Genomic DNA, 25,507 nt, shown 5'->3' on the forward strand with positions numbered 1-25,507 from the left:
CATCCGCAGAGTACGACCCTGCCTCACACAGGAAGCGGCGCAGGTCCTAATCCAGGCACTTGTCATCTCCCGTCTGGATTACTGCAACTCGCTGTTGGCTGGGCTCCCTGCCTGTGCCATTAAACCCCTACAACTCATCCAGAACGCCGCAGCCCGTCTGGTGTTCAACCTTCACAAGTTCTCTCACGTCACCCCGCTCCTCCGCTCTCTCCACTGGCTTCCAGTTGAAGCTCGCATCCGCTACAAGACCATGGTGCTTGCCTACGGAGCTGTGAGGGGAACGGCACCTCAGTACCTCCAGGCTCTGATCAGGCCCTACACCCAAACAAGGGCACTGCGTTCATCCACCTCTGGCCTGCTCGCCTCCCCTACCACTGAGGAAGTACAGTTCCCGCGCAGCCCAGTCAAAACTGTTCGCTGCTCTGGCCCCCAATGGTGGAACAAACTCCTTCACGACGCCAGGACAGCGGAGTCAATCATCACCTTCCGGAGACACCTGAAACCCCACCTCTTTAAGGAATACCTAGGGTAGGATAAAGTAATCCTTCTCACCCCCCTTAAAAGATTTAGATGCACTATTGTAAAGTGGCTGTTCCACTGGATGTCTTAAGGTGAACGCACCAATTTGTAAGTCGCTCTGGATAAGAGCGTCTGCTAAATGACTTAAATGTAAATGTAAAGAAGAGAAAGAATCATTTAGAATGAAAAAGGAGGAAGAGGAGGCTATTATAGTGACGGAAGAAGATGCTGTTATAGTGGAAGAACATTTCAGAATGAAAAAGGAGGAAGAGGAGACTGTTATAGTGAAGGAAGAAGATGCTGTTATAGTGAAAGAACATTTCAGAATGAAAAAGGAGGAAGAGGAGGCTGTTATAGTGATAGAAGAGAAAGAACCGTTTAGGGAGGAAGAGGATGCTATCTCAATAAAGGTGAAGAAGGAAGACGTTTTTGAAGTGAAAGAGGAGACAGAATATCAGATTAACACCAGTGAGTACTGTCTTTAACAGGGACACAAACTATGCCGTTGTTGAACTAATGTGTGGTTTTAAAGTGGCATTCTACTGAAGTTCTACACTTGAATATGTTCTTCAGTACTGTAGGAATTGTTAAAAGGTCAATCTGCCATTGGTTCATATATTTTAGGGACTTTTCAATTCAATGTTTTGAATTCTCCATGTGGTCTACATTAAAGTCCCCCTCATCTAGTATAACAGGCTTTTAAAATTCAATATTGAAGCATAATCTATACTTAAAATATCAAAGGGACATATTCATGCCTCTTGTAAGACCCTATGATTTTATTAGACGGTTATAAGTTTACTACTCATTTTGATTTTCTCATTAACACAGGAGAGAGACATGACTATGGTGGATCCTCTGGGGAGCTTCAACAACATCCTGATGCTGACGAGGCAGAAGAGAGTCTCTCCAGATCAGAACACCAGATGGTACAGCTTGGTCTGGTCTAGCATACAGCTTGCTCTATCTGGGTCTGGGCTGTGTTTCTGTAAAGCAGTTTATGTCAACAGTGGCATCAGCATCCATAATGATGTGCGTCTGTGTCCCCTCTTTATGGTTACCAGGACAACACTAGCCCTTCCTCCCTCCCGGAGTCCCTGTATCGTGCCTCTCCCGGTAGCACCTTACTGGTGGGTATGAAGAGGTTGTCTGTGCTGCTGGTGGACTGCAGGAAAACAACGGGGCTGAGTGGAACTGTGAGAGGAGGAGAAGAGAAGAAAGGATCAGATTTGACACGTCAAAGTAAGTGCTGTAATTTAGTTTGAACAAATAGATCTGCCCACTGGAATCTGTTACCAGGACAACCAGCAGAGTTCTGTTTGTTGACAGGAAGATAGACTGGTATCTGTTACCAGGACAACCAGCAGAGTTCTGTTTGTTGACAGGAAGATAGACTGGTATTTGTTACCAGGACAACCAGCAGAGTTCTGTTTGTTGACAGGAAGATAGACTGGTATATTTCCACCACAGTAACAGTTCTGTTAGTTGACATGTAAAACCTTGATGTACGTTGTTTTAGAGAGAAACCAATAGACCATATAAAACCTTGATGAAAGTTCGCTTTAGAGAGAAACCAATAGACCATATAAAACCTTGATGAAAGTTAGCTTTAGAGAGAAACCAATAGACCATATAAAACCTTGATGAAAGTTAGCTTTAGAGAGAAAGTTTCAAGATGATCCCAAAAACATGGATGTTACATTGCCTGTCCCAGTCAACCCCCCTATCTTTACAAGACTGTAGAACAGGAACAAGGCCCTGCATTAAGGACCAAATTGTGATAAATAGAAATGTTTACCAGTTCCATTTAAGGACCAAACAACTGACAGCTGTGCCAAATACATTTCAAAATAGCTGGCAAGAGATTTTCATTGTACTGATTCCATGGCACATGGTTTATGAATTGACACACAAAATGACGCCGGATTCAAAGCTTCAATTATTATACAAAATTCTTGCAACCAATATAATGTTATATATGGGGATACAATCTTCCCAGCTCTGCAGATTTTGCTGCGAGGAGGCAGTCATTAGATCATTTATTTTGGTACTGTCCATGTGTAGCTCGTTGTTGGTCACAGGTCCAGGAATCGCTGAAGAATTGCAACATTTACCTAGAACTAACGCTGCAGATGGCAATACTGGGTAATTTGAAAAGTCCTATTCAATCAATCAATAATATTAGAATTATTTTAACAAAAATGTTTATCTTTAATTTACCATCTGTAGAAACTATGAGAATCAAAAAGTTTAGTACTTTTGTGAAGCATCACAGCACAGTTAAAATATATATGGCAAATATGAATCCCATATGGATGTTAAGAGACAGATGGGAGGGGTTGAATGGAGCTGAAGGGACTGGATGGTGTTAACTTGGCTTCTACTGCATTTGCTTAACAGGCAGGCTCCTCGTGGAGTGCAATGAGAGGCAGGTGGTTAGAGCGTTGGTCAAGTTAACTGTAAGGTTGCAAGGCAGAATCACCCGAGCTGACAAGGTGAAAATCTAGCATTCTGCCCCTGGACAAGGCAGTTAACCCACCGTTCCAAGGCCGTCATTGAAAATAAGAATGCGTTCTTAACTGTCTTGCCCAGTTAAATAAAGATTCAATAAAGGTGTAAAAAAAAAATCTGCAAAATCGCCGCCAAAAATACCAAAAATGAGATCGGCCCTAATTAATCGGCCATTCAGATGAATCGGTCTACATCTAATATGGAGTATGTCAGTTTCAATGTTACGGTCTTTTGATTCAATTATATTTTTCAAACTCAGGCTGTGTGTGTTTATCTGCGTCATTCCTTGATCATTCCTTGTGGTCCTGTAGCTCAGTTGGTGGAGTATAGTGCTTGTTAAACCAGGGTAGTGGGTTTGATTCCTGGGACCATCCATATGTTAAGTGTTTGCAAACATGACTGTAAATTGCTTTGGATAAAAGTGTCTGCTAAATGGCAGATATATACACTGATTGTTGAAAATAAAAGAGAGCCGCACACTCTTGGAGCTCAGATGCAAAAATGTAATACCAACGTTTGACAGCCAAGCTGTCTTCATCAGGGTATAATCACAAACCCTGCGGGATGACTCGTTTATATCGTGTCAAAAGACACAGGTGTCTGTAATCATGGCCAGGAGTGGCCTAATATCATTGGTTAATAATCAAATATTAAAATGTCATACAAAGAACAGCATACAAACAAATGGATAGCATACGATCATAGATTAATTTGACTATACAAGTTTACACACAATTACAATGGCAAAGTCACAATAATCACAAGAATGGCTTCAGATCAAAGTCTACGTTGAGACCGAAGGGCGCAAGGGTCTTTAAATTAAAGATCCAGGCAGCCTCTCGTTTTAACAATAAATGATCAAGGTCACCCCCTCTCCTAGGGAGGGTGACATGTTCGATGCCAATATAACGCAGAGACGAAATCGAGTGGCCTGCCTCCAAGAAGTGGGCCGCAACTGGATAAGTAAAGTTTTTACACCTAATGGTGCTACGATGCTCTGAGATCCGTACTTTTAATTCGCGCTTTGTTTTACCTACATAATTTTTACCACAAGGACAAGTTATAAGATAAATAACTGCCTTAGTGGAGCACGTAATAACACCTTTTATTGGGGTCGATTTCCCTGTTTGTGGGTGTTTGAAGGATCTACATTTATAAGTGCCATTGCATTGAGCACAGCCATTACATTTGTAATTTCCATCCAGTGAGGGCGCAAATAGACATTGTTCAGGAATATCTTGGGGTGGTAAATCAGAGTTTACCAATTGGTCTCTGAGATTTCTGCCCCGCGAGAATACGACCAAGGGAAGGTCCGAAAACACATTACCGAGACTATCATCGGATTTTAAGATGTGCCAATGTTTGTGAACAATTCCCTTAATTTGTTCAGAGCACTTTGAATAGCGGGTAGTTAGAACGCAAGAATGCGTCTTTTTGCGATACTGACCTTGAAAAAGGTCATGTCTCGTTTTGTTTTGAATTTTCTCAATGGCAATATTAATCTGATCATTCTTGTAGCCCCTCTCCTTGAACTTTCTTTGCGTCTCAGCCATATTTCTGTCGAAATCGGACTGTTTTTTGCAAATTCCTTTGATTCGACAGAATTGGCTGTAAGGCAAACTATTTTTTAAAGGAAGTGGGTGACAACTATCAGCCCTCAACAAACTGTTACGATCAGTAGGTTTCCTGTAAAGATCAGTGTATAGAACATTATCTTCACACAAGATCAGAAGATTAAGAAAACTGATTAGACGTGTATCAGATTGCAGAGTAAATCTCAGATGCTCAGAACAGGAGTTAAGAAAAGCATGGAACGTCTGGAGCTGTTTTGCATCACCCCTCTATAGAACAAAAAATATCATCAATATACCGTTTCCACATAATGATGTGAGGCAAGAAAACATTTTTGAGAGGATTGAAAATAGACTGTTTCTCCATGTAACCCACATACAAATTAGCATAGTTAGGAGCCATGGGGGAATCCCATAGCAGTCCCTTTAGTCTGAATAAAGAAATCATTTAGAAACATGAAATAGTTATGCATGAGTACTATTTCAGCCAATATTACAATGCATGCACTGGAAGGAAGTTCATTAGGGTCACGTTGCAGAAGAAAATGTTCCATAGCTTCAATACCGCCCTCGTGTGGAATATTAGTGTATAATGACTCAACATCAAAAGTAACTAACAAGGTATTCTCAGGGGAGAGGATCAAGAGATTCAATGATAGAGACATACTGCTGGTGTCCTTTAGGAGGGAGCTGTTCTGAGATCATACTGCTGGTGTCCTTTAGGAGGGGAGCTGTTCTGAGATCATACTGCTGGTGTCCTTTAGGAGGGGAGCTGTTCTGAGATCATACTGCTGGTGTCCTTTAGGAGGGGAGCTGTTCTGAGATCATACTGCTGGTGTCCTTTAGGAGGGGAGCTGTTCTGAGATCCTACTGCTGGTGTCCTTTAGGAGGAGCTGTTCTGAGATCCTACTGCTGGTGTCCTTTAGGAGGGGAGCTGTTCTGAGATCATACTGCTGGTGTCCTTTAGGAGGGGAGCTGTTCTGAGATCATACTGCTGGTGTCCTTTAGGAGGAGCTGTTCTGAGATCATACTGCTGGTGTCCTTTAGGAGGGGAGCTGTTCTGAGATCATACTGCTGGTGTCCTTTAGGAGGGAGCTGTTCTGAGATCATACTGCTGGTGTCCTTTAGGAGGGAGCTGTTCTGAGATCATACTGCTGGTGTCCTTTAGGAGGGAGCTGTTCTGAGACCATACTGCTGGTGTCCTTTAGGGAGGGGGAGCTGTTCTGAGATCCTACTGCTGGTGTCCTTTAGGAGGGAGCTGTTCTGAGATCCTACTGCTGGTGTCCTTTAGGAGGGAGCTGTTCTGAGATCATACTGCTGGTGTCCTTTAGGGAGGGAGCTGTTCTGAGATCATACTGCTGGTGTCCTTTAGGAGGGGAGCTGTTCTGAGATCCTACTGCTGGTGTCCTTTAGGAGGGGAGCTGTTCTGAGATCCTACTGCTGGTGTCCTTTAGGAGGGGAGCTGTTCTGAGATCCTACTGCTGGTGTCCTTTAGGAGGGGAGCTGTTCTGAGATCATACTGCTGGTGTCCTTTAGGAGGGGAGCTGTTCTGAGATCATACTGCTGGTGTCCTTTAGGAGGGGAGCTGTTCTGAGATCATACTGCTGGTGTCCTTTAGGAGGAGCTGTTCTGAGATCATACTGCTGGTGTCCTTTAGGAGGGAGCTGTTCTGAGATCATACTGCTGGTGTCCTTTAGGAGGGAGCTGTTCTGAGATCATACTGCTGGTGTCCTTTAGGAGGGGAGCTGTTCTGAGATCATACTGCTGGTGTCCTTTAGGAGGGAGCTGTTCTGAGATCCTACTGCTGGTGTCCTTTAGGAGGGAGCTGTTCTGAGATCCTACTGCTGGTGTCCTTTAGGAGGGAGCTGTTCTGAGATCATACTGCTGGTGTCCTTTAGGGGGAGCTGTTCTGAGATCATACTGCTGGTGTCCTTTAGGAGGGGAGCTGTTCTGAGATCATACTGCTGGTGTCCTTTAGGAGGGGAGCTGTTCTGAGATCATACTGCTGGTGTCCTTTAGGAGGAGCTGTTCTGAGATCCTACTGCTGGTGTCCTTTAGGAGGAGCTGTTCTGAGATCATACTGCTGGTGTCCTTTAGGGGGAGCTGTTCTGAGATCATACTGCTGGTGTCCTTTACAAAGGAGGGTAGCTGTTCTGCGAGTGGTCTAATAAAAAAGTCAACAAAGGTAGATAGAGGACCGTCTTAGTGGGAAGTAAATAGGATTATTCATCATAAACTCAGATAGCAACAATACACTGCAGCTTTGACATCAAGAAGAGAATGGGCTGATGGGTGGTGGTGCTACTCTATAGGTAAGGCTGTTCAATATGAATGTTCAATACACACAATAGAAATGTGTTAACCAGTTAGCTGTGCTGCTATATATAGCTTGATTAACCACGTTTCCATCCAAAGTTTTTATGCCAGTAAAGTCATACCGTACAAAAACTCACGACAGCTGTGATGGAAACAGGAAGTTGTGATCGGTGGTGGTTTACACTCTATAGGTAAGGCTTTACAGTCAATGATGAATGTTCAATTCTCACAATAAGTTGATCAGTAGCCAGTTAGTCAGCTGTACAGTCCAATATGAATGTTCAATACACACAGTAGGTTGGTTATGGAGGTGATGTACCACATTCAAAGTCCTTCAATAAGAACTAAGATGCAAATATAATATATTTGTGTAAATGATACATAGTTGTGTTCTGTGGTTGTCACTGAGTTGGCTGATATCCCATTTCATGGGGTCACTCCATAGTTAAAGCTGAACAGTGACTATAGAACGTCTACACGCCTTTTAACTTCTGGTTCACGTTTTGCCTTAAAATTACATCTATAAAGGGATTAGATTTAATATAAAATGTTGAACAATGTGTTTTGTTTTATATCATAATTGGAGAAGTCCGTCTCCTGTCCAAGTTAATACTTGGTGGAAGCCATTACAGTTTCATTAAGATTCCACCAACTTTGTGCAAAATACATCCATCGTTTTTTGTCAAAAGTGCTCATTGGTGGACAGCGATATTTAAACCAGATGTTTTTATTCAGTACATTTAAGTCAGGACTGAGATCAGACCACTTAGGAACACTCAACAAGTCTTGGAAAGCCATTCTGGTGTGTCTTTTGCATAAAAAATGGTGTAATTCCAGAAACATAAAACCCTATCCCAGCCCTCCAGGCCTGGTGGTTGCAGCAGTGTAAACATCTGTGTAATTGTCCTTCAGAAAAATTAAACAATGTCCCAGGGTTAGGTTTTCAGAAGACTGAGGTGGGTTTTAACTTTTTACCTCGGCTTTGCTCCTTTCATATTTATTTTGATACTGACAAACTCCCCAGTCCCTGCCGGTGACAAGCATACCCATAACATGATGCTGCCACCACAATACTTATTGTGTGGTTAATGTGTGGTCTATCTCCAGGTCATCAGACTGTTAAATAGTCACCTCTAGCCGGCCTCCGCCCAGTAACCTGCCCTGCACTTTAGTCACTGTTACTAGCTGTCTACCACCCAGTACTCCACCCTGTATTATAGTCAAGGCTCATCCTATATAACTACTACTGTACACACCTTTTATATTCATATACGGTCCATAATGTCTAACAAGGGCACTGCGTTCATCCACCTCTGGCCTGCTCGCCTCCCTACCACTGAGGAAGTACAGTTCCCGCTCAGCCCAGTCAAAACTGTTCGCTGCTCTGGCCCCCCAATGGTGGAACAAACTCCCTCACGACGCCAGGACAGCGGAGTCAATCACCACCTTCCGGAGACACCTGAAACCCCACCTCTTTAAGGAATACCTAGGATAGGATAAAGTAATCCCTCTCACCCCCCCTCCCCCTGAAAAGATTTAGATGCACTACTGTTCCACTGGAGGTCATAAGGTGAATGCACCAATTTGTAAGTCGCTCTGGATAAGAGCGTCTGCTAAATGACTTAAATGTAAATGTAATGTAAATGTCTAGACACACCATCATATACATTTTAAACAAATTGTATATATTTATATTCCAGACTCTGACATTCCTCGTTCTACCATTTCTATATTTCTAAATCCTTAAAATAAATTGTAGGGAAAATCAGTAGGTCACACAAATGACTATTTCTAAACAAAGATAATAGACAAGTAGAATGGGAGAGGTTTCTTATACTATACTATCAGAGACTCACGTCTGTAGCCATCAATTGCTTTGAAAAGCTGGTCATGGCTCACACCCCACCATTATCCAAGAAACCCTGGACCCACTCTAATTTGCAGACCGCCCCAACAGATCCACAAATGATGCAATCTCTATTGCACTCAACACTGCCCTTTCACATCTGGACAAAAGGAATACCTATGTACTGGTGGCCAAACTTTTTGAGAATGATACAAATATTAATGTTCACAAAGTCTGCTACCTCCGTTTGTATGACGGCAATTTGAAGATACTCCAGAATCTTATGAAGAGTGATCAGATGAATTGCAATTAATTGCAAAGTCCCTCTTTGCCATTCAAATGAACTGAATCCCCCAAAACTTTTCCACTGCATTTCAGCCCTGCCACAAAAGGACCAGCTGACATCATGTCAGTGATTCTCTCGTTAACACAGGTGTGAGTGTTGACGAGGACAAAGCTGGAGATCACTCTGTCATGCTGATTGAGTTCGAATTTTGTATTTTTATTAAATTTTTACCTTTATTTAACTAGTTAAGAACAAATTCTTCCAGAATAACAGACTGGAAGCTTCAAAAGGAGGGTGGTGCTTGGAATCATTGTTCTTCCTCTGTCAACGATGGTTACCTGCAAGGAAACACGTGCCGTCATCATTGCTTTGCAGGCAAGGATATTGCGGCCAGTAAGATTGACCTAAATCAACCATTTATCGGATCATCAAGATCTTCAAGGAGATCGGTTCAATTGTTGTGAAGAAGGCTTCAGGGTGCCCAAGAAAGTCCAGCAAGCTCCAGGACCGGCTCCTAAAGTTGATTCAGCTGCGGGATTGGGGCACCATCAGTACAGAGCTTGCTCAGGAATGGCAGCAGGCAGGTGTGAGGGCAGCAGGCAGGTGTGAGTGCATCTGCACGCACAGTGAGGTGAAGACTTTTGGAGTATGGCCTGTTGTCAAGAAGGGCAGCAAAGAAGCCACTTCTCTCCAGGAAAATATCAGGGACAGACTGATATTTTGCAAAAGGTACAGGGATTGGACTGCTGAGGACTGGGGTAAAGTCATTTTCTCTCATGAATCCCATTTCCGATTTTTTGGGGCATCCGGAAAAAAGCTTGTCCGGAGAAGACAAGGTGAGCGCTACCATCAGTCCTGTGTCATGCCAACAGTAAAGCATCCTGAGACCATTCAAGTGTGGGGTTGCTTCTCAGCCAAGGGAGTGGGCTCACTCACAATTTTTACTCAGAACACAGCCATGAATAAAGAATGGTACCAACACATCCTCCGAGAGCAACTTCTCCCAACCATCCAGGAACAGTTTGGTGATGAACAATGGCTTTTCCAGCATGATGGAGCACCTTGCCATAAGGCAAAAGTGATATCTAAGTGGCTCGGGGAACAAAACATCAATATTTTGGGTCCAGGGTCAGGAAACTCCCCAGACCTTAATCCCATTGAGCATTGGTGTTCAATCCTCAAGAGGCAGGTGGACAAACAAAAACCCACAAATTCTGACAAACTCCAAGCATTGATTATGCAAGAATGAGCTGCCATCAGTCAGGATGTGGCCCAGAAGTTACTTGACAGCATGCCAGGGTGGATTGCAGAGGTCTTGAAAAAGAAGGGTCAACACTGCAAATATTGACTCTTTGCATCAACTTCATGTAATTGTCAATAAAAGTGTTTGACACTTATTAAATGCTTGTAATTATACTTCACTATTCCATAGTAACATCTGACAAAAATATCTAAAGACACTGAAGCAGCAAACTTTGTGGAAATTAATATTTGTGTCATTCTCAAAACTTGTGGCCATGACTGTAGACGGCAGGTGGTTAGAAAATTGTGCCAGTAACCGTAAAGGTGCTAGATCCAATCTCTGAGCTAACAAGGTAAAAATCTGTCTTTCTACCCGTGAACATGGCAGTTATGTTACGGCTTCTAGGAATGGTGGGTGGAGGAGTCAAGCGCAGAGAGCAGGTTAGTTCCGAATGTGGATCTTTATTCCAAAGACAGCGAAAACGGAGATGCAAAACACAAGGGCGCATGAAACAACCCGTCCAAACAAACAGGACTAAACTGTCTGGAAAAATAGAGACCACAAAATAAACCAACACCATAAAACAGAGAACAAGCCCTTAAATAGCCTACAAACAAAACTAAACTCAAAACAGGTGTTACCAATTAGACCCAACTAACAGAAACAAAAAGGAGAGGGAATCGATGGCAGCTAGTAGGCCGGCGACGATGACCGCCGAGCGCCGCCCGAACAGGAAGAGGCACCATCTTCGGCGGGATTCGTGACAAGTTAACCCACTTTCATAGGCTGTCATTGTAAATAAGAATTTGTTCTTTAACTGACTTGCCTAGATAAAAAATAAAAAAGGTGAGAATGCTATTCATTGACTACAGCTCCGCTTTCAACACCATAGTGCCCTCAAAGCTCATCTCTAAGCTTAGGAACCTGGTAACTGGATCCTGGACTTCCTGACGGGCCACCCCCAGGTGGTAGGAGTAAGTAACAACACATCTGCCACGCTGATCCTCATACTCAGGGGTGCATGCTCAGCCCCCTCCTGTACTCCCTGTTCACTCATGACTGCATGGCCAGACACGACTCCCACACCATCATTAAGTTCGCTGATGACACAACAGTGTCATCAGGCCTGATCACTGACAACAACAACAAGAAAGCCTACAGGGAGGAGGTCAGAGACCTGGTTGTGTGGTGCCAGGACAGCAACCATTCCCTCAATGTGATCAAGATAAAGGAGATGATTGTGGACTACAGGAAAAGGAGGACCAAGCACGCCCCATTCTCATCGACGGAGCTGTAGTGGAGCAGGTTGAGAGTTTCAACTTCCTTGGTGTCCGCATCAACAACAAACTATCATGGTCCAAGCACACCAAGACAGTCGTGAAGAGGGCATGACAAAACCTATTCCCCCTCAGGATACTGAAAAGATTTGTCATGGGTCCTCAGATCCTCAAAACGTTCTACAGCTGCACCATCGAGAGCATCCTGACTGATTGCATCATTGCCTGGTTTGGCAACTGCTCGGCCTCTGACCGCAATGCACTACAGAGGGCTGTGCGTACGGCCCAGTACATCACTAGGGCCAAGCTTCCTGCCACTCAGGACTTCTATACCAGGCGGTGTCAGAGGGACTGCCCCCCCCCCCCCCCACCCCTTTACGCTGCTGCTACTCTCTGTTTATTATCTATGCGTACACTTTTCAACCCATATGATCTATTACATAATAAAAGTCGTAATACAAATATCATGTCATAGTGAATTCATGACATGTGAACGAACAAGCCTTTTCATACTTTATAATATGGCTATACAGTGGGGAGAACAAGTATTTGATACACTGCCGATTTTGCAGGTTTTCCTACTTACAAAGCATGTAGAGGTCTGTAATTTTTTATCATAGATACACTTCAACCGTGAGAGACGGAATCTAAAACAAAAATCCTGAAAATCACATGATTTTTAAGTAATTCATTTGCATTTTATTGAGACCCAGAGTTACTTCTGCTGCAGAGGATAAGTTCATTAGAGTTACCAGTCTCAGAAATTGCTGCCCAAATAAATTATTCACAGAGTTGAACAAACAGACACATCTCAATATCAACTGTTCAGAGGAGACTCTGTGAATCAGGCCTTCATGGTCGAATTGCTGCAAAGAAACCACTACTCAAGGACACCAAAAAGAAGAAGAGACTTGGGCCAAGAAACACGAGCAAACCTTCACATTGACCCTGTACTGGTACCTCCTGTACATAGCCTCCACATTGACTCTGTCCTGGTACCCCCTGTATTTAGCCTCCACATTGACTCTGTACTGGTACCTCCTGTATAAAGCCTCCACATTGACTCTGTACTGGTACCCCCTGTATATAGCCTCCACATTGACTCTGTACTGGTACGCCCTGTATATAGCCTCCACATTGACTCTGTACTGGTACCTCCTGTATATAGCCTCCACATTGACTCTGTACTGGTATCTCCTGTATATAGCCTCCACATTGACACTGTACTGGTACCTCCTGTATATAGCCTCCACATTGACTCTGTACTGGTACCTCCTGTATATAGCCTCCATATTGACTCTGTACTGGTACCTCCTGTATATAGCCTCCATATTGACTCTGTACTGGTACCTCCTGTATATAGCCTCCACATTGACTCTGTACTGGTACCCCCTGCATATAGCCTCCACATTGACTCTGTACTGGTACCTCCTGTATATAGCCTCCATATTGACTCTGTACTGGTACCCCCTGTATATAGTCTCCACATTGACTCTGTACTGGTACCCCCTGTATATAACCTCCACATTGACTCTGTAGCCACGGTATAGTTTTTTTATTGTGTAACTTTTTTTCTTACCTCTTTTTTTTTTAACTACATGGTTGGTTAAGGGCTTGTCAGTAAGAATTTCATGGTCATGTCTACACCTGTTGTAGCTTTGTATTGTAGCTTTAAGGTAATAGTATGGTCACATCTAGAGAAAAAATTAACAGAGTAAATGTGTATAAACACACTTCCTATTCATGGAAGTATTTATTCATCATCTACATATTCATATTACGCTTTTACGTCTGTGTACAGGACAGTATTAGTTGTAAGACGTAAGAGAAAATATATCAGCTTATTGTTAAATAATTATGATGTTCTTTCCAATACAAAAAGTGTAACTACTGTTTCCAAACTGCGTTACGCACTCCAGCCAGCAGATGGCGATGAGCGTCTTTCAGGTGATGCTTCTTGTGTGACGTATAATGGACTGGACGGACGCGTCTTCAGGAACAACAACACGGATACTATTTCAACCACCTGGGTAGCTTGCTGGACAAGGTAAAACTGAAAGATTGACGTTTTAGGTCATGTTAATGTACATGAGCTAATCGCAGTGTATAAAACACATTTCAGTTGACGTTAACTTGAACCTAATTTGCTTGTTCAAGTTGCAAATGTGTTAAAGATTGATACTGAGCCAAGCACTAGGCTATTCGCTAATGCTAACTAGCTAGCTAACATCCCTGACCATGAGCTCATTAAACTACTCATCCCCTGCTAAAGAGTGGATGTCTGCTGATGTCTGTCTGAAAGATGAAGAGGAGGATATTACAGTGAAAGGAGAGAAAGAAGCTCTGGCGCTGAACATTGTCGTGAAAGACGAAGAGGAGGATATTACAGTGAAAGGAGAGAAAGAAGCTCTGGCGCTGAACATTGTCGTGAAAGACGAAGAGGAGGAGGATATTACAGTGAAAGGAGAGAAATAACCTTTCAGAATGAAAAAGGAGGAAGAGGAGGCTGTTATAGGGAAAGAAGAGAAAGCATCCTCTTCCTCTCTAAAAGGTTCTATCTCAGTAAAGGTGAAGGAGGAAGACGTTTTGGGAGTGAAAGAGGAGGAGACAGAATATCAGATTAACACCAGTGAGTACTGTCCTAAAAACAGGGGCACAAACTATGCAGTTGTTGAATTAATGTGTGGTTTTTAAGGGGCATTCTACTTAAGTTATTCACTTCAATGTGATGTTCAGTACTATATAAATTGTTAAAGGGTCAATCTGCCATTGCTACATATATTTTTGGGACTGTTAAATGAGATTTAATTATATATAACAGGCTTTTAAAATGTAATAATGGAGCATAATTTATACTTAAAATATCAAAGGGACACAAAAGGCACCCAATTAATTTAGAGATATTAATGCCTCTGATAAGACCCTATGACTGTAATAGACAGTAATAATTGATGATGGTAATAAGTTCACCATCTGTTTGATGTTCTCGTTCAAACAGGAGAGAGACATGACTATCATGGATCCTCTGGGGAGCCTCAACAACATCCTGATGCTGACGAGACAGAGAAGAGTCTCTCCAGATCAGAACACCAGATGGTACAGCTTGGTCTGGTCTAGCATACAGCTTGCTCTATCTGGGTTTGGGTTTCTGTAAGGCACTTTATGACAACAGTGACATCAGCATCCATAATGATATGTGTCTGTGTCCCCTCTTTATGGTTACCAGGACAATGCTAGCCCTTCCGCCCTCCCGGAGTCCCTGTGTCGTGCCTCTCCCGGTAGCACGTTACTGCTGGGTATGAAGAGGTTGTCTGTGCTGCTGGTGGACTGCAGGAAAACAACGGGGCTGAGTGGAACTGTGAGAGGAGGAGAAGAGAAGAAAGGATCAGATTTGACACATCAAAGTAAGTGCTGTAGTTTGAACAAATAAAATAGATCTGCCCATTGGTATCTGTTCCCAATAGGGCTGTCCCCGACTAAAACAAAAACAACTTTGCACACTCTTGGTATTCTCTCAACCAGCTTAACCTGGAATGCTTTTCCAACAGTCTTGAAGGAGTTCCCACATGCTGGGCACATGTTGGCTACTTTTCCGTCACTCTGCGGTCCAACTCAGCCCAAACCATCTCAATTTGGGTTGAGGTCAGGTGATTGTGAAGGCCAGGTCATCTGATGTAGCACTCCATCACTCTCCTTCTTGGTCAAATAGCACTTACACAGCCTGGTTGTGGTTGGGTCACTGTCCTGTTGAAAAACAAATGATAGTCCCACTAAGCACAAACCAGATGGGATGTTGTATCACTGCAGAATGCTGTGGTAGCGATGCTGGTTAAGTGTGACTTGAATTCTAAATAAATCACAAACAGTGTCACCAGCAAAGCACCATCACTCATGAATGCTCATCAATGCTTCCCGGTGGGAAACACACATGTGGAGATCATCCGTTCACCTACTCTGCGTCTCACAGACATGTCGGTTGGAACCGGAAATCTCAAATTTGGACTCATCAGACCAAAGGACAGATTTCCACCGGTCCATTGCTCATGCTTCTTGATTCACACAGTCTCCTCTGAACAGTTGATGTTGAGATGTGTCTCTTAATTGAACTCTGTAAATCATTTATTTGGGCTGCAATTTCTGAGGCTGGTAAGTAGTGAAGTGACTGGGTCTTCCTTTCCTGTGGAGGTCCTCATGAGAGCCAGTTTCATCATAGCTTTTGATGTTTTTTGCGACTGTACTTAAAGAAACTTTCAATGTTCTTGAAATATTCGGTATTGACTGACCATGTCTTCAAGTAATGATGGACTGTTGTTTCTCTTTGCTTATTTGAGCCATTTGGACTTGGTCTTTTACCAAATAGGGCTGTCTTCTGTATACCCCTTTAACTTGTCACAAGACAACTGATTGGCTCAAACGCACTAAGAAGGAAAAACACAAATTAATATTTAAACAAGGCACACCTGTTAATTGAAATGCTTTCCAGATGACTACCTCATGAAGCTGGTTGAGAGAATGCCAAGAGTGTGCAAAGCTGTCATCAAGACAAAGGGTGGCTACTTTGAAGAATCTCAAATATAAAATATATTTTGATTTGTTTAACACTTTTTTTGTTTACTACATGATTCCATTTGTGTTATTTCATAGTTTTGATGTCTTCACTATTATTCTACAATGTAGAAAATAGTAATAAAAAAATAAAATAAAGAAAAACCCTTAAATGAGTAGGTGTGTCCAAACTTTTGACTGGTTCTCTATACACAGTGGGGAGAACAAGTATTTGATACACTGCCAATTTTGCAGGTTTTCCTACTTACAAAGCATGTAGAGGTCTGTCATTTTTTATCATAGGTACACTTCAACTGTGAGAGACGGAATCTAAAACAAAAATTAAGGAAATCACATTGTATGATTTTTAAGTAATTAATTTGCATTTTATTGCATGACATAAGTATTTGATACATCAGAAAAGCAGAACTTAATATTTGGTACAGAAACCTTTGTTTGCAGGGATTTTGGCCCACTCCTCCATACAGACCTTCTCCAGATCCTTCAGGTTTCAGGGCTGTCGCTGGGCAATACGGACTTTCAGCTCGCTCCACGATTTACTATTGGGTTCAGGTCTGGAGACTGACTAGGTCAGGACCTTGAGATGCTTCTTACGGAGCCACTCCTTAGTTGCCCTGGCTGTGTGTTTCGGGTCGTTGTCATGCTGGAAGACCCAGCCACGACCCAACTTCAATGCTCTTACTGAGGGAAGGAGGTTGTTGGCCAAGATCTCGAGATGCATGGCCCCATCCATCCTCCCCTCAATACGGTGGAGTCGTCCTGTCCTCTTTGCAGAAAAGCATCTCCATAGAATGATGTTTCCACCTCCATGCTTCACGGTTGGGATGGTGTTCTTGGGGTTGTACTCATCCTTCTTCTTCCTCCAAACACGGCGAGTGGAGTTTAGACCAAAACGCTCTATTTTTGTCTCATCAGACCACATGACCTTCTCCCAATCCTCCTCTGGATCATCCAGATGGTCATTGGCAAACTTCAGACGGGCCTGGACATGCGCTGGCTTGAGCAGGGAGTACCTTGCGTGCGCTGCAGGATTTTAATCCATGACGGCGTAGTGTGTTACTAAAATGGTTTTCTTTGAGACTGTGGTCCCAGCTCTCTTCAGGTCATCGACCAGGTCCTGCCGTGTAGTTCTGGGCTGATCCCTCACCTTCCTCATGATCATTGATGCCTCACGAGGTGAGATCTTTCATGGAGCCCCAGACAGAGGGTGATTGACCGTCATCTTGAACTTCTTCCATTTTCTAATAATTGCGCCAACAGTTGTTGCCTTCTCACCAAGCCGCTTGCCTATTGTCCTGTAGCCCATCCTAGCCTTGTGCTGGTCTACAATTTTATCCCTGATGTCCTTACACAGCTCTCTGGTCTTGGCCATTGTGGAGAGGTTGGAGTCTGTTTGATTGAGTGTGTGGACAGGTGTCTTTTATACAGGTAACAAGTTCAAACAGGTGCAGTTAATACAGGTAATCAGTGGAGAACAGGAGGGCTTCTTAAAGAAAAACTAACAGGTCTGTGAGAGCTGGAATTCTTACTGGTTGGTAGGTGATCAAATACTTTTGTCATGCAATAAAATGCAAATTAATTACTTAAAAATCATACGATGTGATTTTCTGGATTTTTGTTTTAGATTCTGTCTCTCACAGTTGAAGTGTACCTATGATAAGTGCGTAAGCCCACCCACTTGGGAGCCAGGCCCAGCGAATCAGAATGAGTTTTCCCCACAAAAGGGCTTTGTTACAGAGATAAACACTCCTCAGTTTCATCAGATGTCCGGGTGGCTGATCTCAGACGATGTGGAGGTCCTTGATCTGCAGTTGTGAGGCCTGTTGGACGGACTTCCAAATTCTCTAAAAAGACATTGGAGGCGGCTGATGGTAGAGAATGCAACATTACATTCTCTAGTAGCAGCTCCAGTGGATATTCCTGCAGTCCCCAATCCATTTGCACACTCCCTCAAAACTTGAGACATCTGTGGCATTGTGATGTGTGACAACTGTACATTTTAGAGTGGCTTTTTATTGTCCCCAGCACAAGGTACACCTGTGTAATGTTGTTTAATCAGCTTCTTGATATGCTACACCTGTCACGTGGATGGATTATCTTGGCAAAGCAATGTAAACAAATTTACACAAATTGGAGATTTCATTCTAGTCTCTTTTTATATAAACACTGTCTTTGGCAGGAGGAAAACCAAACTTGGAGGAACCAAAGACCTCCACAACATCAAGACGACACCTCTGCTCCCAGATCAAGTTAGGAAGCCTGAAAAGACCTGAGAGGACACACACAGGAGAGAAGCCATACCATTGCGGCCAGTGTGGAAAGAGTTTTAGCCTGTTAGGAAGCCTGAAAGCTCATGAGCGAATACACTCAGGAGAGAAGCCATACCATTGCGGCCAGTGTGGAAATAGTTTTAGCCAGTTAGGAAACATGAAAAGACATGAGCGAATTCACACAGGGGAGATGCCATACCACTGCTCCCATTGTGGAAAGAGTTTTAACCATTTACTTAACATGAAAAGACATGAGAGGATACACACAGGAGTGAAGCCTCACCATTGCTCCCAGTGTGGAAAGAGTTTTATGCAGTTAGGTATCCTCAAAGATCATTTGCGAATACACACAGGGGAGAAGCCTTACTGCTGCTCCCATTGTGGAAAGAGTTTTAACCATTTACTTAACATGAAAAGACATGAGAGGATACACACAGGAGTGAAGCCTCACCATTGCTCCCAGTGTGGAAAGAGTTTTATGCTGTTAGGTATCCTCAAAGATCATTTGCGAATACACACAGGGGAGAAGCCTTTCCTTTGCGCTCAGTGTGGAAAGAGTTTTAGCCAGTCAGGAAACCTGAAAGTGCATGAGCGAATTCACACAGGGAAGAAATCTTACCACTGATCCCAGCGTGCAATGCGTTTTTACCAAATTAGGACACCTGAAAGAAGACATGAGACCGCACACAGGGGAGAAGCTTTACAAATGTTCAGACTGGGGGGGAAGGCATTTTACTCACCAGTAGCGTAAAAAAAACATGTGAGAATCCACAAAGGAGAGAATGTTTACTTGTTTATATATAAATATTTCTGTTTTTTTTTCTCATTTTGTCTGTCATAGTTGTAGTGTACCTATGATGAAAATTACAGGCCTCTCTCATCTTTTTAACTGGGTTTATACCATATGAAATTGAATGGTAGAACTTGCACAATTGGTGGCTGACTAAATATATTTGTGTGTTTTTTTGCCCCACTATGTAAACTTCCAACTTCAACTGTATATTATTTGAAATGCTAATCCTTTGCACACGAATGCTCACTCATTCAGGAATAATTGCAGTCAATATATATTTACGCCGTTGTGATCTGTTGGAATCCGGTCCGTCTGCTGGAGAGTTCATCTGAGTCTCTCTCCTTCTGTTTCCCTGAAGTTCAAAGTCTTTCTTGGTTAGAATGGATACCTCCGATTACCATTCAGAAATGTTCTCATAGAATAGATGTTTCGGCGGTTGTCGTCATTCGCATCCCAGGTTTACATCATTTCTAGCTGCCCCCACAGACCCACCAATGCTCTTACTCTGTTGGGATTGATACTCTCAGAGTTGAACCATTTCCAGCCGTGTAGCCAATGCTCCACGTGGGATGGTTTTCTAGTCTTGGTACTCAAATGTGCCACCTCAGCTTACAGCGAGGTATGCGTTGTCTAAACTATTCGGTTTGCTCAGTCTGAAGAGGATTTTTTTTCAGGAGGGGCTTTTATTCGAAACAATAGGATAGGCGGTTCCATGACGCCAGATCATGTCTGTGCCCTCGGGGACGGACCAATGACTTAGTTAAACTTTTAAAGGAATACAATTCTCTCACATTAAAGGTTTAACATCACATTACATAATTTCATATATAGTTGCATCTTTACTCATTCATTTCATACAATAATTAGATGCAAACCCCATAATTGAGAAATGTACACATTGAGACATAGTTATGTGTGTTTCATGTCCTCTGAGGTCACCAAATGAAACACACTCAACATAACTGTCCCTTAACCTCTTCAGTCGACCCTCTACTTTTTTGAACATTCTGTTAAAAATCGCGCAACATTTCAGCGCCCTGCTACTCATGCCAGGAATATAGTATATGCATTTGCTTAGTCTGTGTGGATAGAAAACACTCAGACGTTTAAAAAACTGGTTAAATCACTGCTGTGGCTTTACCAGAACGGCATTTACATCGAAAAGCACAGGAAAAACTGATCACTAAAAATGGGAAAATATATCCATGCGCTACTTGATCCCATTGATAAAGGTGAACCACAATTAATTGACTGAGGTTGCAGTACCTACAGCTTCCACACGGTGTCTAGAGTCTTGTCATTTCCCTTGAGTTTTTTTCTTGGTCAAACACATGCAGGACATCGTATCTAATCCGGTCTAGGACCGGATATTTTCGTTGAGTTTCTAGCCGGACATTTTTCCAGACGGACAGCTAATGATCTTTACATCGCCTCCTGATGAATTTTATCGCTTATTAACGTTTACTAATACCTAAAGTTGCATTACAAACGTATTTCGAAGTGTTTTGTGAAAGTTTATCGTCGACTTTTTGAATTTTAAAAAATGACGTTACGTTTTGAAACGATGTTTTTTCGTTTATCACACAGTCTACATATAACGATATCTAGGCTTTATATGGACCGATTTAATCTAAATAAAGACCCAAATAGTGTTTATGGGACATCTAGGAGTGCCAACAAAGAAGATGGTGAAAGGTAATGAATGTTTTCTATTTTATTGTGCGGTTTGTGTAACGCCGAAATGCTAATTATTTTGTTTACGTCCCCTGTGGGTCTTTTGGGGTGTTGCATGCTATCAGATAATAGCTTCTCATGCTTTCGCCGAAAAGCATTTTAAAAATCTGACTGGTTGCCTGGATTCACAACGAGTGTAGCTTTAATTCGATACCCTGCATGTGTATTTTAATGAACTTTTGAGTTTTAACTAATACTATTAGCATTTAGCGTAGCGCATTTGCATTTCCAGAGCTCTAGTTGGGACGCAAGCGTCCCGAGTAGAAGCAACAGGTTAAGTGTCCACAGACCCTTCCCACACTCTCAAAGGTGGACATATAGTTTAATTTGGCCATTTTGGGGATTTAGGAGTTTGGCCATGTGAATTCCTTTGTTCACTCTGTGGTCTCTCTCTGTATGAAAAGGGGGAGAGAGTCTCCGCCAGGTATTTACGACCTGAGATAACAGAACCTGGGTGTAGGAGAGGGGGAAGTCACAATCTATACCCAGAAAAGGCCACATCATGACAATATGGAGTATGTCAGTTTGAATATAATGTAAATCAGTTTCCTTGTGTTCAAATGTAGGATAGATCAGATTCCATGTGTTTAAATGGTCCTTTTTTAAACTCTTTGTGTTTATCTGGGTGTGTCATTCCTCCAGCACTACAGATAATCAAGTGATATTTGGATGTGATGCATTAGTTCCATTGTTGACATTTGCATTGTTGGCCCACTGATGATTTAATTAAATGAAAATATTCAGACTCTGTAATGGAAAATGTTAATTGTTTGTGTGTCCACATAACTGAGTATGTGACTAACCTTGTGAAACTGTCCTGTTATAATCTCCTGTTCTTGGGACTATCATCCTGTGTTGCAAACCAATTTGCACCTGTGTCCTTGTATGAATAAAGTCCCTCCCAGGAACAGGAAACTATAAAGATATGTGCTCATCACCCAATGCTTCAGGAATTCAGACTGTCTCCACTGCGCTGTGTAACTCTGTTATTCTTTCTGAGCTCAGAAATAAAGAATCTTGGTTTGACTTGGACTCCAGCAGATCCTTATTTTATAATATCCACCACAACTCTCCCAAGGATTGCTGTTTATTATTGTCTCAATGAAGAGTTCCTCTTTCGACTTTCCTGGTGGCATTTACAAACCTCCCACTGGTTGAATAAAAGTTTTTACCCGAATGATGAGATTATTATTTTATTTGTCAAATGGCAACCAAGCATTGATCATCATGTCACCAGAATAAGAACCTCAAAATGTATTGGAAAGGAGCATCAAGCTCATCACATGCACTTTCACCACCCTGTGAAGTTCATAACTTATTTCATCTGTAACCTAATAAACTACATGGTTTCTCAAGTCATAGTGGGAGGACCACACAACATGTCATGTGACTCCAAGTTAACTAAGATGTGATTGTTATCATTAAGGAGTTTCCACAGCCATTTCTCACTTAGACATTTTTACTGACACAATATACAAACAAATTGTCAAACGAAGTAACAAATCGTCTGTCAGCATTTATAAAAGTGTACAGGCATATCCTGTTTCCGTCAGCCCGGTCATTACTTTTGAAATGGTTGGATCAATATCCACCTTCATGATGTGGATGAAGCCTGATTTGGAATGTCTGAGTAGTTCTATATGATGTCATAATACACCCCTCTGATAGTGATACATTTGCTCCATTTTTTCCATGTCAGTTGGTTTCCCACTCTGATGATTTATATCTGACAGAGGGGCTTTAAATGAATAGTATGGTGACATCTTAGGGTGTCTTGAAATAGGATTATTAATCATAAACTCCTATAGCAACAATACACTGCAGCTTTGACATCAAGAAGAGAATGGGCTGATGGGTGGTGGTGCTACTCTATAGGAAAGGCTGTTCAATATGAATGTTCAATACACACAATAGGTTGACTGGGGAGGTGATGTACCACAGTCAAAGTCCTGCAATAAGAGCTAAGATGCTAATATTTGTAGTTAGGTTGTTCAGTAGCCAGTTATTCTCAAACCAGTTACGAAAAAAATAGACTTATTTTTAAATCGTATATCTTAGTTGTTCCATAGAAAGTATCTGTGAGGGGGAAATTGTGTTTATACGCTAACATCCAAGCTAAAATCGCCTGCTTATGGAATTTAGCCAATTTTACTAGGATTTTATCAACATTAAAATGACATCAAAGCAAAAATTCTAAACCACTAACAGAGTCAAATAATACTAAGGGCAAGACATTCCAAATACTGTTCTGGTTCTTAATATACTTCAGAATCCTATTTATTTTAAAAGTATTATTTAGCGCTAAGTAGCGTTTCAATTGGTGACGTCACTTGCTCTGACACCTCGAAGTAGTGGTTTTGTGGAGCGATGGGTAACGATGTTTCGTTGGTGACAGATGTTGATGCGTGCAGAGGGTCTCTGGTTCGCGCCTGGGTATGGGCGAGGGGACAGATTAAAATTACACATACTGTTACACAGTATCAATGTAACACATTTGCTAATTTAACAAGCAAATTACGTTTAAATGAACCAATAGATAGCGTTTTGAACATAATTCTGTTTACCTAAGAGTAAATTACACAAGACTGGTCTAAAGAGCTTCAATGTTTTGGTTTTAGGTTTGCTCGCAAAGCACAGCGTGTTTCAATCAGAAGCCTTTTGTTGCTGTTGAAGAAGTCCTCCTGTCACGTCCACTAGATTATACGTCACGCAAGAAGCATCACCTGAAAAACTAATATCGCCATCTGCTGACTAGAGGGGGTAATGCAGTTTGGAAAAATATGATTTACAATGTTCAGTCTGGCAAACAATGTCATAAGAAGTCATTACATTTTTGTTCTGACTTGCGCTGCAAACTGTGGGACCTCATATAGACAGGTGTGTGCCTTTCCAAATCATATCCAATCAATTTAATTTACCACAGGTGGACTCCAATCAAGTTGTAGAAACATCTCAAGGATGATCAATGGAAACAAGATGTACCTGAGCTCAATTTCAATTATCATAGCAAAGGGTCAATACTTATGTAAATCGGTTATTTCTGTTTAAAATATATATACATTTGTAATCATTTCTAAAACCCTGAATACTTTAAAGAGGCACTGTATGTATAAACATATATTTTCCTTTGTTTTCCACTAACCCTACCACCCCTTCCCTGATTGGAGGAAACTAATGCACAACAACTATTTGGCTTCTAAGTCCAGCTTATACATACTATGTACATTTTACAGACACAGTGTATTATACAATAGTTATATTTAGTTTGTTTTTAATCCTATCCTTCAGTTACCCTAAACCTCTCCCATCTATCTCTGAAGACCATCCAGTCCTATACTTCAGTTACCCTAAACCTCTCCCATCTATCTCTGAAGACCATCCAGTCCTATCCTTCAGTTACCCTAAACCTCTCCCATCTATCTCTGAAGACCATCCAGTCCTATCCTTCAGTTACCCTAAAGCAAGGCAAGAGCCTTGCTTTGTAAGTGGTGTCTCTGTAGCACACGTGATTGCAGAGTCTGCTGAACAAATCACAACTGGATTGATGCTAATATTCATGATATATTCTGCCAGGTAGGAACAGACTACTTTGTAGTTAACATTTAATTGACAAGGTTTGTGGGAAAGCTTTTTCATCAACCAGAAGATGGTTGTCATTAGCATCATCGCTAACAGCTACACGTAGTGGTAGACTGCACTCAGACAGGGGCATTTCCTGGCTGTTTAATCTTCAAAAAGTTGAAGGGAAATACAAATCACATAGGCAAATTTAACGACAATTTTGAGGCAGAGAGTTCAGAATAACTATAACAAAAATGAATACAAATTATACCAGGGCACTTTAGAGACTGGAAGGGTAAAGGGGCATGTGCTCTACACAGGTAGAGACATATCTGTCCATGTTGCCTTTTGCAAAGTGGGCACTGCTTCATGTGGCAACACCACCACTCACCTAAATAGCCCACATGCCGCTGGGTGAGAAGTTTTTTGATTGTTTTTGGGCAGAATTATGTGAGGTGTTGTTAGTGATGAGCCTCGGTCCATTTAGCTCTGAAATATGCCACCCTCGTCAATCTGTCACCTAATCCTGCCTAATGGGCAGATCAGCCCTGGAGGAAAGTATTGGCTGTAAGAAGTAAGAGAACATAACATCTGGTTGTTTTTAAATGACTTCTTTTGACATTGCTTTATTTTTGTTCCGATCTGTGTTGCTCACTCCAGTCAGCAGATGGCGATGAGAGTTTTTCAGGTGATGCTTCTTGTGTGACGTATAATCTAGTGGACGGAACAGGAGGCTTCTTCAACAGAGACAAAAGGCTTCCGTTTCAACCAATGCGGTGGTTTGCTAGCGAACATAGATACGGAGCATTTAAGCTCGTCAGACTAATCTTGTGTATATTAATCTTAGTGTTTAGAACACAATTCTGTTTACGCATCTACTTGTTAATTTAAACGTAGTTTGCTTCTTAAATTAGCTAATGTGTTAACTTGATACTGCACAAGGCTAATCGCCCGGAGAATGAGGTCACGATCTGGTGAAAGGAGAGGAAGAAGCTTTCAGAATGGAAGAGGAGG

General features: G+C 42.1%; 1 protein-coding gene and 1 pseudogene across 2 annotated transcripts; both read left to right on the top strand.

The window, feature by feature from the left end:
- LOC135570065 (zinc finger protein 850-like) overlaps positions 1-25,507 on the top strand; it is a 102,194-nt pseudogene that overhangs the window by 24,744 nt on the left and 51,943 nt on the right.
- On the top strand, positions 13,872-19,293 carry LOC115127431 (zinc finger protein 32-like). Of its 2 annotated transcripts, none has more exons than XM_065016124.1 (4): positions 13,872-14,198; positions 14,568-14,665; positions 14,796-14,973; positions 18,315-19,293. In XM_065016124.1, exons 1-4 carry the CDS (start codon positions 14,054-14,056, stop codon positions 19,028-19,030), a joined length of 1,137 nt encoding a protein of 378 aa, XP_064872196.1. In that variant the 5' UTR covers positions 13,872-14,053; the 3' UTR covers positions 19,031-19,293. The 2 variants fall into 2 exon arrangements, with proteins under 2 accessions (XP_064872196.1, XP_064872197.1); XM_065016125.1 differs by lacking the exon at positions 18,315-19,293 and adding an exon at positions 15,118-18,306.

Source organism: Oncorhynchus nerka, unplaced genomic scaffold, assembly GCF_034236695.1.
Source record: "Oncorhynchus nerka isolate Pitt River unplaced genomic scaffold, Oner_Uvic_2.0 unplaced_scaffold_1135, whole genome shotgun sequence".
Lineage (NCBI taxonomy): Eukaryota > Metazoa > Chordata > Actinopteri > Salmoniformes > Salmonidae > Oncorhynchus > Oncorhynchus nerka.

Bases quoted from the DNA above. Each gene is read 5' to 3' on its own strand.
- LOC115127431 (XM_065016124.1), top strand. From the start codon at position 14,054: ATGAAAAAGGAGGAAGAGGAGGCTGTTATAGGGAAAGAAGAGAAAGCA. The intron at 14,666-14,795 runs GTACAGCTTGGT...TATGGTTACCAG, and splicing joins CCAGATCAGAACACCAGATG to GACAATGCTAGCCCTTCCGC. The intron at 14,974-18,314 runs GTAAGTGCTGTA...TGTCTTTGGCAG, and splicing joins ATCAGATTTGACACATCAAA to GAGGAAAACCAAACTTGGAG.